At 42.4% G+C, this 15,524-nt stretch overlaps 1 protein-coding gene across 9 annotated transcripts in view; it reads right to left on the bottom strand.

The window, feature by feature from the left end:
- The window catches only part of CADM1 (cell adhesion molecule 1), a 278,434-nt gene that overhangs the window by 115,035 nt on the left and 147,875 nt on the right, over positions 1 to 15,524 (bottom strand). Inside the window, exon 1 of one of the 9 annotated variants that reach the window (XM_089538071.1) lies at positions 10,144 to 10,198. The exons of the other annotated variants lie outside the window; for them this stretch is intronic. Within the exon in view, the coding sequence (XP_089394197.1) occupies positions 10,144 to 10,183 (40 nt within the window). The 5' untranslated portion in view covers positions 10,184 to 10,198. Of the gene's footprint in view, positions 1 to 10,143; positions 10,199 to 15,524 lie in introns of those variants that run through there. 9 annotated transcript variants of the gene reach the window in all.

The raw sequence follows: 15,524 nt of genomic DNA, 5'->3' as shown, positions 1-15,524 counted from the left end.
TTGAGGTGTGCACAACGGCACCGAGTAACTCAGCATCGCACAGTGTGCGTGCCTGGCAGAAAGGAAAGCTGCTGGATTTGGGGTCCAAGTTCTGCTATAAGATCCATAAGGACTCCTGGCCACCTGGCCAAATAGTAGGAGCCACCTACTATTGGATTAAAACTAATATGCACCCACACAGCTGCAGCAGTGAGATATAGTTTTCCAGGACCAACTTTTAAAAAACAAGGTTTGAAATGCAACAACCACACAGGAACACAAATGTTAGTATGCAAGACTAAGCCAGATACGACATGAATACACTGAAGGGAGAGTGCACACACATTGCTTTTCTGCCTTCTTCTGAGCATGCCTTCTCAGGAAGCCGAAGCCAATGACCCAGCAAAGATCGCCCCACTAAACTGCGCTGCATGGATAAGGAAACCAGTGCATTTCCTCATCTCTCTTATGCAAAAGATACTCCTTGCTCCGCCGAGAACAATGATGATGGAGGCACGCTTCAGTTAACAAAGACAATGTGTCCTGACTTTTACTCCTTTAATAAAACCTTTGGCACTAGTGACAGAAAAAACAGAGAAAGAATAAGGACAGACCAAAAAAAAAAAAGAAGGGCAGTTGAATCATGTTTCTGCAAACTTTTTATCCAAAACTAACAATGTGCAAATGAACAATGAAACATCCAGGTCATGTAAGCCTTGCGTATGTAAACAAAAACACTGTAAACCTTATAGAGACCACTGAGGAAATTTTCCAAAATGGATTAAGGGATGACTTTTTCTTCCAAACACACTCTGCTTTTTTAAAATTTCAGTTTTTTGCCCGAAGTTACAGAAGGACAAGTTGCTTACCTGAAAATGTAGTTGATTGAGTGGTCATCTGTGAATTCATACAAATAGGTTTTTCTGCGCAGGGGAACCCATTTGTGCGAATTCACAGAGACCCCGAAGAAGAACTATGCTTTTCAAACACAGGTTTATCTGTGTCCCCCTCTTCTGTATATTTGTTGCTCACACATGCTCAGCAAGGGATGCTGGAGGTAGATGCTCTTTACCTTGCCTGTTGTAGGCAGGCACACCACAACACTGGCAACTGTGGAATCCTATTCTTTCACAGCTCAAGCTTCACTTATTGCATTGTCCATTGGAGACACACTAAAAATCTGTCTTTCTCCAGCCTTGTTTCACCATCCTACCAACCCTATTCTGTCACAGCTCAAGCTTCATTTATTGCATTGTCCATTGCAGACACATGGTTTACTGCAACCTGACACTGAGAGTCTGTCTTTCTCCAGTCCTGCTTCACCATCATCCCAATGGCTACTTCACCATCCTCCCAATCCTAATCTTTCACAGCTCAGGCTTCACTTATTGCATTGTCCATTGCAGACACACCATTTAATGCAACGTGACAATGAAAGTCTGTGCTTCTCCAGCCCTGTGTTTCACCATCCTCCAATGCTTCTAATAAACTTCCAGCTAGACTGGGATTGAGAAGGAAAGGGGAACTGGGTGGGCACAGGAAAAGTCTTTGTCAAAAGAAACTTCACTGTCAGAGGCTTTGCTAACCGAAGTATCCCTGTAGTTGTTGCAGAAATGTCCCGATGAGCGTGGTCCTCCACTTTTGCTAGTCCCCCTTGCAATTGGCAGGTTGGAGTAGGTGAGTTTGTTGGATGAGGGGAAAAGAGACCATTATCCAACCCAGAGATGTTTTACAAAAGCTTTTCACATTGGATTTACAAGATATACACTGCTGGCGTCTTTCGACGACTGACCAAATCTGCAGGGATATTATGCGCAAATTGCCTGGTTAGAATAATAAATACAGGGTTCGCTTAATGTCAGACATGCCCAACGCAGGGATCCGCGTCCCCGATTCGGAAGAGAGGAAAGGATCTTTGCCTGCCAGAAGATAAACTTAAGTAAATAATGTTTGCCATCAACTCTAAATGAAGAATGACAGTTAAATTTTATAATCATCCTCCTCGCTTCAGGACTCACTTTATTTTCCCAGGCTCATGACCCGTGGGTTCCCATAGCAACTAGGAAATCCTACCTTATCAGGCTCTTACATTTACATTCCTCGCGGCTGCTTCCCTTTATGAATTAAATCCATCACAGTCTTCTATTCTCAAAATAAGAACTTCTTAGGATTATCTGGCAGAAACAAGGATCAAAATGCTTTGATTGAAACGCGCGATGCAGGCGCTAATTTGACAGGGTTCGGCGGGAGAGATGGGTTGCAAAATGCATGGGTCGCCTCCATGACTGCAACGGAGGAAGCTTAGCCAAAAGTGACCTCCTGAAGCCGGACGTTAAGCGCAGGACAGACAAAGATGGTCATTGGCCAGAAGGAAAGGGACAAGAGAGGGCTATGCACAACCGTAATCTTGAATCACAGATTTCCCCCCCATCACTTTCAATGGATAGAAGTTGTGCAAAATTAATATGGACCCCATATAGAATACCCCCGGATTCCCATCGTTCTGCTGTCGTTTTTATCGTTTTTACCATTGGACATTATTTTATTTGTACTGTTATTGGGAATTTTAAGTTACTGTTCTGGAGGGAGGGATAATGGGTTTTATTCTGTACTTCTTTTATTCTTTACTATGTATTTTTATTCACATTGTAAGCTGCCTTGACCCATCTGGAGAGGCGGGATATATATAAAATTATTATTATTATTATGGTATAAAACAGTCTGGTAGAAAGTGTTATTAAAATAAATAAATAAATATCTCTTCAGAAGCTGTGCATTGTAATATCCCCCCCCCCCCCTTTAACAGATCAATGTATATGAAGTCGAAGGCTTTAATGACCAGCATCCATAGTTTTTTGTGGGTTTTTCGGGCTATGTGGCCACATTCTAGAAGAGTTTGTTTCTGTCGTTTCGCATAGGCCTTTTCTGAAGATGCCAGCCACAGACGCTGGCAAAACGTCAGAAACAAACTCTTCTAGATCATGGCCACATGGCCCGAAAAACTCACAAAAAACTAAAGTTCAAAGTATATTTTAACATGTGAGCCTCAGAGAAGGACAGGGTACAAAATCTAGAACATGTTGAATCATGGGATGCTCAAAAGCAGTCATACTACTACCTTGCAAAGAATGCTGCATCCACACTGCAGAAATAATCCAATAATCCACTTTATCTGCCATGGCTGAATGCTATGGGATCCTGGGATTTTTAGCTTATTGTGGCTCTGGAGAGTTCTCTAACAGAGAAAACTTAATGTCTCACAAAACTACAAAGTCCCGGAATTGAGTAGCATTCAGCCATGGCTGTTAAAGTGGCGTCAAACTGAATTAGTTTTTGTAGTGCAGATACAGCCTGAGTTTCTCATTAAGGGTTACCTAGAACCCCAAGTTTACCTAGAACCCCAGGGTTCTGCAAGAGGTCACCAATTTTTGGAGCGTTAATGATATTTTTTATGCAGGGGCTCCCTGAGACCTGAGGATTATTTCAAGGTTCCTCCCAGGCTGCATTAAAGAAAACTGGACCAAGGCAGTGGCTCAAGTTTCTGGCATCTTGACCTTGGTCCCCTAGTTTTTCTTTTGAAGCAGCAATACACTAAAAGCCCTTCATTACTATAATGGCATTTATATTAGATTTCTTCTATGCGGAAAGGAGAAGACAGAGACCAAGCCTGACTCGAGTGGCTCAATCAGCCGTCATGATATTTATATCCAATCAACAACCGAGGCCATCAACCGGAGCGACGTCTTAAATCCACGGACATTTCCATCCAGAGCCTCTGATTAACAGAACTCGGCTCTCCTGTAATGAAACCCATAAAAGCGGAGCCCATCATTGCAGAGCTAGAGGCATGCATGCAAGAGTTTAATTTGGTTAATGCATTCTTTATTCATTATTGGTCCTTTATGAAAGATGCACACACAGCCTCCAACTTTGCAGAGTGCATTGCTTAATTACCCATGCTTTACTTAAAAAAATAAATGAATTAGAAAAAATAGACAGAGAAGTATTTAAGTTGTCCATCAATACTCCATGCAGGGCAGAGCTATGATCGATTGATGTAGTGAGTAATGCACAGTTAGAATGTCAAAGGAAGTTAGCATCATGCTGTTGCATTAGAAAGACTTAAAGAGTATATCTTAAGCAAGACAATCAAACTCATTTTAACACACTCGACATTCTCTCCTCCTATTGATTTGCACAGAGTTGGGCACATGCAGATGGAGACAAGACTCTACCCAACGCTACCAAACTATTTGTTGTGTGTGTAGAAACATTTGCTAGACACCATGTCTCAGCTATTTTGATACAATAAAAGCAGAAAGACATAGCCTACTGAGTTTTTCTCCTGTGTACCTGCAATAAACCTCTAGATCCAACTGCACCCTCCATTTATTTCTATGTTTTAAGGCTGTAAATGAAGTGCAGTCTGCATCAAAGCAATAATGGAAGCCAACACCGAAGGACAGAAGGTGGATTTCCAACGAAGACGTAAACTACAAATCTCAATGTGATTTCTTGGTATTTCCATACCAAGTTCTCAAATGAGGGCTGCAATCTTCTGCTCATAAGTGAAGATTCACAGCTTTACATCTTTTGACTCCTCAAAACATTAGTGCTGGTAAATGCTTCCCGGCTAGGCCCAGAAGGTGCATGAAAAGTAGTATCTTCTTACTTTCTTTCTAGAAAGTTGGGTTCAAAGACAATATTAGTTTAGCCATTTTGACACTGTCACTATTGAGATTCCTCCTTAACATTAGGAGGAACATCCTGATGGTAAGAGCTATTCAACAGTGGAAGTTGCTGCCTTGGAGAGTAGTAGAGTCTCCTTCTTTGGAAATCTTTAAACAGAGGATGGATGGCCATCACTTGGGAGTACTTTGGTTGTGTCTTCTTGCATGGAAGGATGGGGTTGAATTGGATGGCCCTTAGGGTCTCTTCCAACTCTACGACTCTATGATTCTTGGAAATCTATTAAAATGTGTTACAGAGACATAATCAGAATTCATACTTCATAGTCACAGTTCATGCTCTGCCCCCAATAATGGCGCAAAACTCAGAGAAAATGGAGTTCCTCCATACCCCTCTCCACAAATATTCCCATCGTAAGTTTGAATGAAGCTGTTGTATTTGCAAAAGGAGAGAAAAGGTCATTTTCTAGTTTTAACTCCCCCCCTCAAAAAAAAATCTATTTTATTTTATTTTTAAATCTTCACAATACCCAGAACTCCAGACTGTAAAGATGATTCATTGATCCTTCAAGGGCCAGATTCTTCTGGGATGCAAAGGAGGGGAAATGTACCACCCTGAGCAAACACACACATACACACAGATGCACATTCACAATGCTCATTACCAAAAGGGAAAGAAACACATAATGGTAGATTGTTCTTGGCATAAAAGGCCAACATAGCAGACAAGAAAGCCTGCTGCTAGCTAAAGAGCGCACAGGCCCAAGGTCAGGCGGGCATCGTGCCAACGCTTTTCAGCTCTGTGCCATCCGATTCTCACTTATGAGGCTCCCCCAAAGGCAAAGAAATGGGCGACTTGCAACTTGAACAGCTCTGGAGCACAAAACATAGACAGAGGCAAAAGGATCCTGACTGCGAAGCCTAGAGAGAGAGCAAGAGAGAGGCACCCCAACCCCATCTTTCCCCAATGCCCACCATCTTGTGATGGCATCAGTGGGATCTGAAAGGAAACTCTCCTTTAAATCCCATTTGCATATGTTGGAGGAAGGGAGATGAAGAAGAAGAAAAAAGGAATGTGGAGACTAACTGGTCTTTATTTTAGCACAAGCTTTCATGGATATACAATGGGCCCTTGGTATCCACTGGGGCTTGATTCCAGGACACCAAAATCCAGATGCCAAAATCCGTAGATGCTCAAGTCTCATTAACTGCAACAGCACAGAAAAATGGAGTTTCTTATATAAAATGGCAAAATCAGGCTTTGCTTTTAGGGAATTTAAATTTGTTGGAATATTTTCAACCCATGGATGCTTGAATCCATGGATAAAACAAATCCATCAATACAGAGGGTCAACTGTACCTTCTTCTTCGGATGCACTGCTGAATGATATTAAGGATGCAAAGGACATTTATACAGTTGTGGGCGTGGGACAGAATGGCATAAGATCTAGGAAGATGAAAATCATGATCCTTGTCCTAAATTTTCAATGGGTCGGGTGAGGTGGGGCAGGTCTTTCAGATCTTTCCAGTGGTAAGTTAGCGTCCATGTGCTGAAGCAATAAATCTGCTCACCAAAAGTCAGTTTCCTTAGGTTCAAACTTTTTCTGAGAAGATGTCTTTGGTTATATGTCCTGTTGCAAGGAGTAGTACTAGCAGGGACATAAGTTCCGTGGTTGAGACGAGCCATCTGTAATGTGGGTACTACTTTTCCTACTGACTTTTACTTTATTGTTGTTGTGTGCCTTCAAGTCATTTCCAAGTTATGGTGACCTTAAGGCAGACCTATCATGGGGTTTTCCTGGGAAGATTTGTCCAGAAGGAGTTTGCCTTTGTCTTCCTCTGAGGCTATGGCTTTCCCAAGACCATCCAATGGGTTTCTGTGGCTGAATGGGGATTTGGACTCTGGTCTCCAGGGTCATAGTCCACCACTCAAACCACTCCTATATCACGCTGGCTCTCTTCTGGTTGGTGCTTAAAGTATTAATGCATCATAAGGGGTCATCTTAGGTCTCAGGTTTTGGCTTTCAAATCCCTATCCTGGCCAATCTAACTAAGCATGTTAAATAAAATAAATCAGAGCATTTCTTGTGCGGCTCTGATTAAGACTTTGGCAGACTGCCGCATGATACTCACAATTCTTCAGGTACATTTTCTAAAAAGGAATTCTGCAATCGTAGTAGATTTTGAGCAGAAAACAGCACAGCCGCAAGAAAAAAGAAGATGCTGAAGATGCTCCAGTTTGCTTGGAGGCCTTTCGTACTATGCCTTTGAGAGTCCTATAAATCAATTTCCACCATCATGGGGACATCCTACGCAATCCTGGGATTTAAAGTTTAGAGGGGCTACTTGGAATCCTCTACCAAAGAGTTTTATTGCCTCCCCAAACTACAAAACCCAGGATTCCACAGAAGGCAGCCATGGCAGCTGAAGTGCAAACAACAGTGCTATAAATGCATAGTGTGCATGCGGGATTCATAGCGTGCCATCCCTCCCATCATCACTGGAGCTCCCAGGAAGCTCATCTGCCCCTTCCTCGCTGTCATTTTGTCATTCTTTTTCGAAATGCCTTTGGTATTCATTATATTAATCGCTCCCTTCCTCCAACTGACTGCTTTGGTTGGCTATTTATTCCTGTTTTTATGCTAATGTTTGTTTTTAATGAATGTTTTAAAAAATGCATAACGCTGCTTTTAATGCATAATGCGGTTGGTGTTTAATGACTGCTTTCCCAGTTGATTGAGTTAATTCTACGGGTTTCATTGTAAATGTCATTATTTTTTGGTATGCACATTTGAAGGCTCTTTTAAGGCAGAAAACCAGCCTATAAATTCCGATACGAAGCTACCGATCTCTCTCTCTCTGTTTGTCCATCCATCCAGACATAAGACTTTTCCTAATCCTTACTGGAACAGGTTGGCTTTGGACAGCCAGTACTTCGCTTTGCTTGCTCTAAGCTGAAGCCAAAGGTTTCAAGCGTGCTATTCTGCTTGCTTGAAGGAAACCGTAATGGTGCAATAAATGCGACATCAAAAAATGGCAGCAAGGAAAGTTGGACCATTGGGATGCCTCTAGTGAAACCCTTGAGAGCAAAGAGGAACAGGTAAAAGCATCAGCAAGAGATCCCGACTAATGTAACATAAATACCTCACTCACTTTGGGATCCAGAAGTGAAGCTTCCCCCTTTCCATCCCAAATAAAACTGCCTTCTTACTAACGTCTGCAGAATCTACAAAAAGGAAATCTTTCTGCTTCTCTCCTCATAGCTGATTCCATCAATCCCAGCCAAGCCTTTATAGGAAAGGATTTTTCAGCCTCCCCCCCCCCCCAAAAAAAAAAAGAAGAACAAGACGTTGCTGTTCCATAATAGGAAGCTTATGCAAGAATGCCGCTTCGCAGGGAGGCAGTGATGTGGAATTAGAGGGCCGCTGTTAAAACCGACATCTGCATTCTGCTCGCCTCTGATACTGTTCTTGCAAAGTTCATTTGGAGCAGGATTAAGTCTCAGGGTTGGTAGAACAACAGGCACCAGAAGGATGGGAGGAGGAAGGAAGAGCGTGGATTTCGGAGGCAAACACCCTGGAAAAAGCCTACCCTGTTTTGAAAGATAGCATCCACACATGACCTGAATATCCAAGGAGGTTGTTCAGGGAGAAAAACCGTAGCCAGTTAACAAAGCAAAATGCACACAATAAAATAATCTTTTAAAATTAGCTATCCAAGTAATCAGCATGTAGATCATGGCCTCTTCTTGCCCTGTGCGTTTGTGTTGTGTGTCTTCAAGTCGTTTCCAACTCACGGCAACCCTTTGTTGCTCTTGTCATTATGCGCCTTCAAATCGTTTCCAACTTATGGCGACCCTAAGGAGACCCTATCATGGGGGCTTCAGAGGGGGTTTGCCATTGCCATCCTCTGAGGCTGAGAGAGTGTGACTTGCCCAAAGTCACCCTTGAGTTTCAATGGCTAACCCAGGATTCGAACCCTGGTCTGCAGAGTCCTCTTGCAACACTCGAACCACTACACAAAATGCTGGATCCTAACCGATCATAGGATTTTCTCAGCAACTTCACAACAACAAGGCTGAACCCATAGCTTGCAGGAGAGCAGAAAGACAGAACAGGGGCCTCAAATCATTTCAGAGAACGCGTGCATCTGCGTTATTCTTTGTGACACCGAAATAAATCTGCTTTCTCTTCCCTAATAACTAATGGTCCCCAGTGTAAAAGGAGGAGAGAGCATCAACAGCTCTCTCATCCAGCCTGTTATGACAAGGTAGAGAAGATTTTTGTTTAAAAACAACAACAACAAGGAACGAGGAAAAGAAATAATGGCATTAATTAGCACTAGTTCGGGAGAAAGACTGGCAAGGCGACAAGGCCCAATCTGTCTTCACTGGTGCCATAGCTAAAACTCCTCCAAGAAGTCATCCATCTCCTGTCCAAAGGGTCCATGGCATCTCTGTCTAGGTGAAGAGACTTTGCCTTTCCTACACAAAGGTCCCTCATCTCCCCATTTTCCAGAAAGGACCCCAACATCACAGAGGACTGGGGTCTTCCATGAACAGACTCTGAATTTCCAACAAACTGTGCTTGTTTAAGAAGCCCCCAAGAAAATGCCAAAGTCCAATTAAAACCAAAAAAAGGGGCTGGATGGTTGGGAGCCTAGAGTATTAAAGATAGAAGCTGGGAGAAAATGTGCTTAACCTTCATTTAAGTAGCCGATATTACCTAACCATGAAGAGCAATGACTGTGGGGAAACTGGTTTTTTAATGCAAATCAGGCTTCCCTTCCTTGCACATTCAAGAATGCATTCATCGACATATGTACAATTGTAAAAATACATGCAACTTATGTGTAGGTGTCGTGCAAATATTTGATTGATGCAAAGGCCTTTGGCCAAAGGCGATCGATTTTTGACTATTTGAATATTTGAATATCGTGCTAGTTCCATGCCAGCATTCTCTGAAGATGCCACTCACAGATGCTGGTGAAACGTCAGGAAGAAACTCTTCTAGAACATGGCCACATAGCCCGAAACCCACAAAAAACTGTGGGTGCCGGCCATGAAAGCCTTCAACTTCACATGCAGAGGAAAGTTCATATGCCATCCAAACCATGGTTACAAAGATTACTGGAAATACTGATATTTACCCAGTACAAGTCAAAACAAAGATATGAGTTGACACTTAATGCAATATTGGAATCTAAGAACTTGATAAAATAAAATAAAATAACTCTATAATGCAGAAAATGCAAATTACATATTGGCATCTTTCTTACCACTCTTTCTTTCCTGAAAAGATTCAGGAAAGGGCATTGTGATCAAAAACAATGCAAGATAAAAGTATGGACCTATGTGGTTAGAAAAATTAATGCACATGGGAAAGATCCTAATATTTAAACCTTAATTAAAAGTTATTTACCAGGACTAAGAAATGAAACAAAACAAGATTTCATAACCTTTGCGACAAGTTCTTACTGCATGAGGAAACAGAGTGATGCCTGGAGTCCCCAACCATTTAAGCCAGTTTTAAACATGAGCCCAGGTTAACAAAGCTCAAAGACAGCGTGTCAAATGTGATCCATCTCTAAGTCCTTTGAATGGCAGAATTCGCACTGAACACTATCTTCCGAGAGGCAAAAGGGGTGAGAGTGGAATCGAAAATGGGTCCACATTGCTTACCTGCAAAAGAAAAGAGAAAGGAAAACAAATTAAGTATATTGTTTCTTAAAAGGAAGACCAAAGTATAACAAAACGCATTATATGGAAAACGTTGCCAGAAATGAGACCCTTTCAAAGGGTTCAAGCGCTATGAAAACAGTAAAGCACTCATTCCCATCATGCGAGTTGAAGAGAGGACCAGGAATTGCAATGATCTGATACTAATTTTATATAGATGCCTTACTGTTACATAGGTTTTCTTTTTAAATAATAATAATAATTGGGGGGAGGGATATAAGAAAACATGGATTAAAACATTATACTGTATTCATCCTGCTAAAATAAAGGATTCTATAATCCATCCCCCCCCCCCCATATTGACTTTTTGCAAGAAGGTATCTGTGTAAAATTAGTGTATGCAGAATATCAGATTATTGCAATTTCTGGTCCTGTTTTCAACTTGCATGATGGGAATGAGTGCTTTATGTCTGCTGGATATTATTTTGGAGAAAAGCGGAAGGGGGAATGGTCTAGTCCAATTTTCCTGGTATTTCCCAGGCCTTTATATCTCTGAGAAGCCAATTCAAAACTTTTGCACAGAGCTTAACCCTTCTCTTGTTGGGTCTACAAGTGTAAGGTTGACCCTCATCTTCATCCAGATGTCTTTGTAACTACAGTTGGCCCTCTGTATCCACGGATTCTATATCCACGGATTCAACCATCCATTTATATATCCAAAAATCAAATCTTGATTTTGCCATATTTGTAAGGGACACCATTATAGTATCCGTTGCACTTAATGGGACTTGAGCATCCATGGATTTTGGGATCTTGGACCCAAACCCCAGCAGATACCAAGGACCCAGTGTATGTTTTTCTCAGTAGCTTTTAGGATTTTAATACTGATTTCCATTCACTTGGATGCAGTCCCTTCCTCTAAGACACCCCTCTCTAGACCTTAACACTCATAATGCTAAAAGTAATGTAAAAAGAAGAGCAGAAGTAAGTAATCCTGGCCCTTCTGTTGTTGATGTCCTTTGTCTGCTGCAACCTGTCTAATGCTATACTCTTTTGGAAGCATTTCTCTCTCTTACTCCGTCTCTCCCTCCAGTCCAGATGCATGCTTAAATGTTTTTATTTTAATGCCCATCTTATTCAAAAGTACCTAGTGCATCCCTTATGGGTTTCCCACGATTTCTAAACATGCAAATGCCCCAACAGAATTGCTCAGTATGGTTTAAGCAACCGAGTGCAACAGCAAATTTCTAGATCAAATCAAACCCAGTGAGCACTCTGCTTTAAAATGAGGATTTGGGGTTGTTGTTTTTTTGTTTGCTTCCTTTTTTTAAACAAAAATATATAAAAGCTATCGTATCAAGAGGCCTGGATTTGTAGGGACTTGTTAAATGTTTGCATTAAAGAAACATAAGCAACGTCTCCCGCTGTCATATGTTAAGTTTATTTTTGCTTATCTGACCATTTCCCACAGGGCAGGCGGCTAATGATGGCTCTCCATCATCAACCGCCCTTGCTGTATTTACATCCATCCTGTTACCATGACAGCTGGACTACTAACTCCCCAGCCACATCCGCCACGCAAAACCCAGGCGCGCCGACTTCACTGAGCGGCAAGATGGAGTGCCCTGCAGTCACGATGCACCAAGCACTTTCATTAACAAACTGCCCTTAATTACGGAGGTAATTGCAAAATTATTTCATAGTTGCAATTCCTTTTTTCTCTCTCCCCCCTCTTCTCTCCCCCTCCGCCTGATCCAATCTATCTGGAAGAGGAAGATGCTGCCTATGAAGATGGCACTGAGCCAGCGCAGGTACAACTGGAGTGATTGGTTTCAACACTGGGTCCTCCCCCCCAAATAATAATAATAATAATAATAATAATAATAATAATAATATAAAAAATAATACAGTAAGTCCCCTGTATCCACTGATTCTTTATCCATGAATTCAAGCATTCATGACTTGAAAATATTCATATCAGCTCCACAAAGCAAACCTTGGTTTTGCCATTTACTATAAGGGGCACCATTTCACTATGCCATTGCATAGGATTTTGGTATCCACAAGGGGTCCTGGAACCAAACCAGTTCAAAGCTGAAAGTCTGTTTAAATAAGGTGGTCTTTGTCTGGGAAGGTGCTAAATGGGTCTCCTATGGAACGGAGTTTCATTGTCCAGGGGAGGCCACAGAGAAGACCTTGTCTCCTGTGTCCTCGCCAGAAGAGATGGTGAGTTTGGTGGGGCCAAGAGAAAGCCATCTCCCAAAGACTGTAAGATGGGAGACTCAAATCTGTTGTTGGATTCTGATTCTTGGTGGATGATGACATCCATCAAAAAGAGTCCAACTTGGCTGGCAGTAATGCTTCCGAGTTCCAAGAAGATGTCTATCTTCCTGTCTGGGATTACCATACTTGCTATCCATAGAGATGACCACCATGGTGGCAACCTACATGGAATCCTGCGGTTCCTTACCCCCTGCGCTGTGGGCACTGCAAAATAAGGCAGTATGTTTAAGGGGGGGGGGGGGGAAGCAAAATTAATACAATAAATTAACTTAATCTCCTAGCACTTGAAAGCTTGCAAGATGCCCACAGCCAACTATAATGTTATGGGGTGACAATTTCCATAAGAATTTCAATAATGAGCGCTTTTTTTCTCCTTAGCACAGTAAAAAAAGTAAAGTTTCAAGAGCTGCAGGGGATTCCCAAAAATGAAAGTTAAAGCACTTTTGTTTCAGTCTCTCTTTTTTTAAAAAAATAATAATCCAGTGTTCTAAATTTAATACTGACCCTTCCTCTCCCCCCCAAAAGCCCCTCCATCATCGCCCCATCAGGGCCAAGACAAATGAGACCCTTTTTTATGCAAAGAAACTACTGCTAGATTAAAAACCCCTCATAGATCAAGATTAGAGCCAGTAAAGTGAGTGTATTTCATTTTGATGATTTCAAATGCTCTATTAATGAGAAAAATTGAGGCAGATCCATCGATGATCCAAAATACTGGGGAAATGCATTTTTAATGCATTTGGAGATCATTTCTTCAAAGAGAGCACAAAAGCAGCACCCATAACAACATCCGCAGGAGACCCAATGGGCAAAGCGCCCCATTCTCTCCCTTAGGAAAGGGCAACCGGAGAAGGTGGCATGATTAATCCAGTGTAATTTCTGTGCCAGTGTGTTGTTTGCATTCTCCAGAGGGAATGTAAGTACGCTTCTAGGGGGATGCCTATTGTGAAGACTCAGGTCTCCCCACAGTCAGAGAAAGTAAACATCCTAAGACAGCCTGCCATAAGCTTGTCATTTCTTTTTCCCACTGGCTCCTCTTCTCTTAAAACATGCAAGTCATATTTTAAAGCATCTTTAATACAGTATCCAGCCCTGACTTCAAACAGGAAAAAACACACAGGCATAGTTTTATTGTGGGTTTGTCGTGCCATGTGGCCATGTTCTGGAAGAGTTTGTTCCTGATGTTTCGCCAGCTGGCAAATTCAGAGGATGCTGGCATGGAAGAGAGTGGGGTATACTGTATGTGTATACTCATGTATAAGTCTAGAAATCTAGGTCAAAAAATTTATCCTAAAAACCTGTGTCGACGTACCCATGGGTCAATGTAGGTACTATACTTTGACTCTCATTAAAAAAGGAACCATCCCCTGGTGAAAGGCAAGAGTTTCATCTGTCCTGGAGTCATTCTCTCATCCATCCAGCCTTTATTTTGAACATGAACAGTTATGCCTGCTGGGATTTCCTAGGTTCTTTGGCATTGTTTTCCTTTGCTTCATCCTTTACATCCTTTGTTAGAGGCCCCCAAGTTTTATCCTCGACTTATCCGTGGATCATATCAAAATCCATAATTTTGGTCGCAAAACTTGGCCTCAACTTATACATGAGGTCAACTTATAGGTATATATTGTATAATGTGTGACCCTTGGTTGAGAGGAAACGATTTCCATGTTAATCTGTGTATTGTTGTGTTGTCAAATCACAAGGCTTCAGGGTGGGAGGATGTGCAAAGAGGATTTGTGTCTGTTGAATTAGAGAGCCATTGTCTGCTGGGAAACCCCTGACCCTGGGTGGTTTTCATTTGCATTTGATGGGTCTTAATTTTAGTGTTTTTCAGGACTGGGGGCAGATGAACTTGGGGAACAAAGGTGATGGCAAGCCTTCACCAGATCCCACATGGTTCACCGGCTGCTTTGCTTCTGAAACCTTTGGCCAGGGCAGGTCTGGAAGGAGAATGCCACTAGCCAAGGATATGGTTCTGCCAGCTTCCTGGAGTCCCTCCAAGGTTTCCTCCTCAGCTTCTGGTTCTCCCCTTTTCCCAGCTTCTGCATCTCTGAACAGACATAAAATGAATTGAGGGAATGCACAGCATCCTAACTGTGGCCTCCCTAGAGATCTGCATAAAAGCATCACAACATTGGCACCTTCATTTCTGATTCCTCTCCTAACCACCCCTAGCATGGCATCTGACTTTTTAACAGTAGAGTGGGGGACAATATTGTCACTGAGTTATCAAGCCCTACCCCAAATTCCCCTTCTGAGTCAGTCACTACCAACCTTGGCCTGGTATAGACTGGCGCAAAGCTCCGGCCTGGGACCGATTTTAGGGCTGAGTGGAGCATCCGCACACTCCCGAGCCCTACTGCGCTGTCTGGATGCCATCATAGCTTGCCCTCGTCCACATGGGGGGCCACCATGATGACGTACATGCAGTGCAACATCCAAACGGTGCCGTGCCGCGCGTATGTGTGCATGAGGGTGGCAATGGAGCCCCGCGCACAGCCGGGAGTAGGTTCTTTTTATGCCTTGTGGAGGCCATGCTGTTTAGCTGCTGCGGCCTCCATCCACGGCAAAAACGGGCAGCTGCAAGCCGCCCTTTCAGGGTGCTCTGTACAGCCCCTTAGTCACCAGGCTATATCATTACATAAGAGTATATATACAGAATATGGATCATTTTGCATTGCATTAGAGTGAACCATACGTTTGCTAACCATTCACCCAGTTCAGAGAGGTCCTTTTCCAGCTTCTCATCAACACAGCCACCACTAGGCTTAACCCAAACTCCAGATAATTTAGAAAAGACCTTCACAGTCCAAAGAAGGCATCAATTAGTTTGTGTTTTGCTTTTTGTTGTAATCCTTTTAATCCAAAAATGTTGAGAGCTTTATAAATCAACAAAA

This window comes from Sceloporus occidentalis, unplaced genomic scaffold (assembly GCF_023333645.1).
Source record: "Sceloporus occidentalis isolate IW3139 unplaced genomic scaffold, rSceOcc1.0.p SCAF_9, whole genome shotgun sequence".
Classification (NCBI taxonomy): domain Eukaryota; kingdom Metazoa; phylum Chordata; class Lepidosauria; order Squamata; family Phrynosomatidae; genus Sceloporus; species Sceloporus occidentalis.
This window is presented reverse-complemented; position numbering and strand designations above follow the sequence as displayed.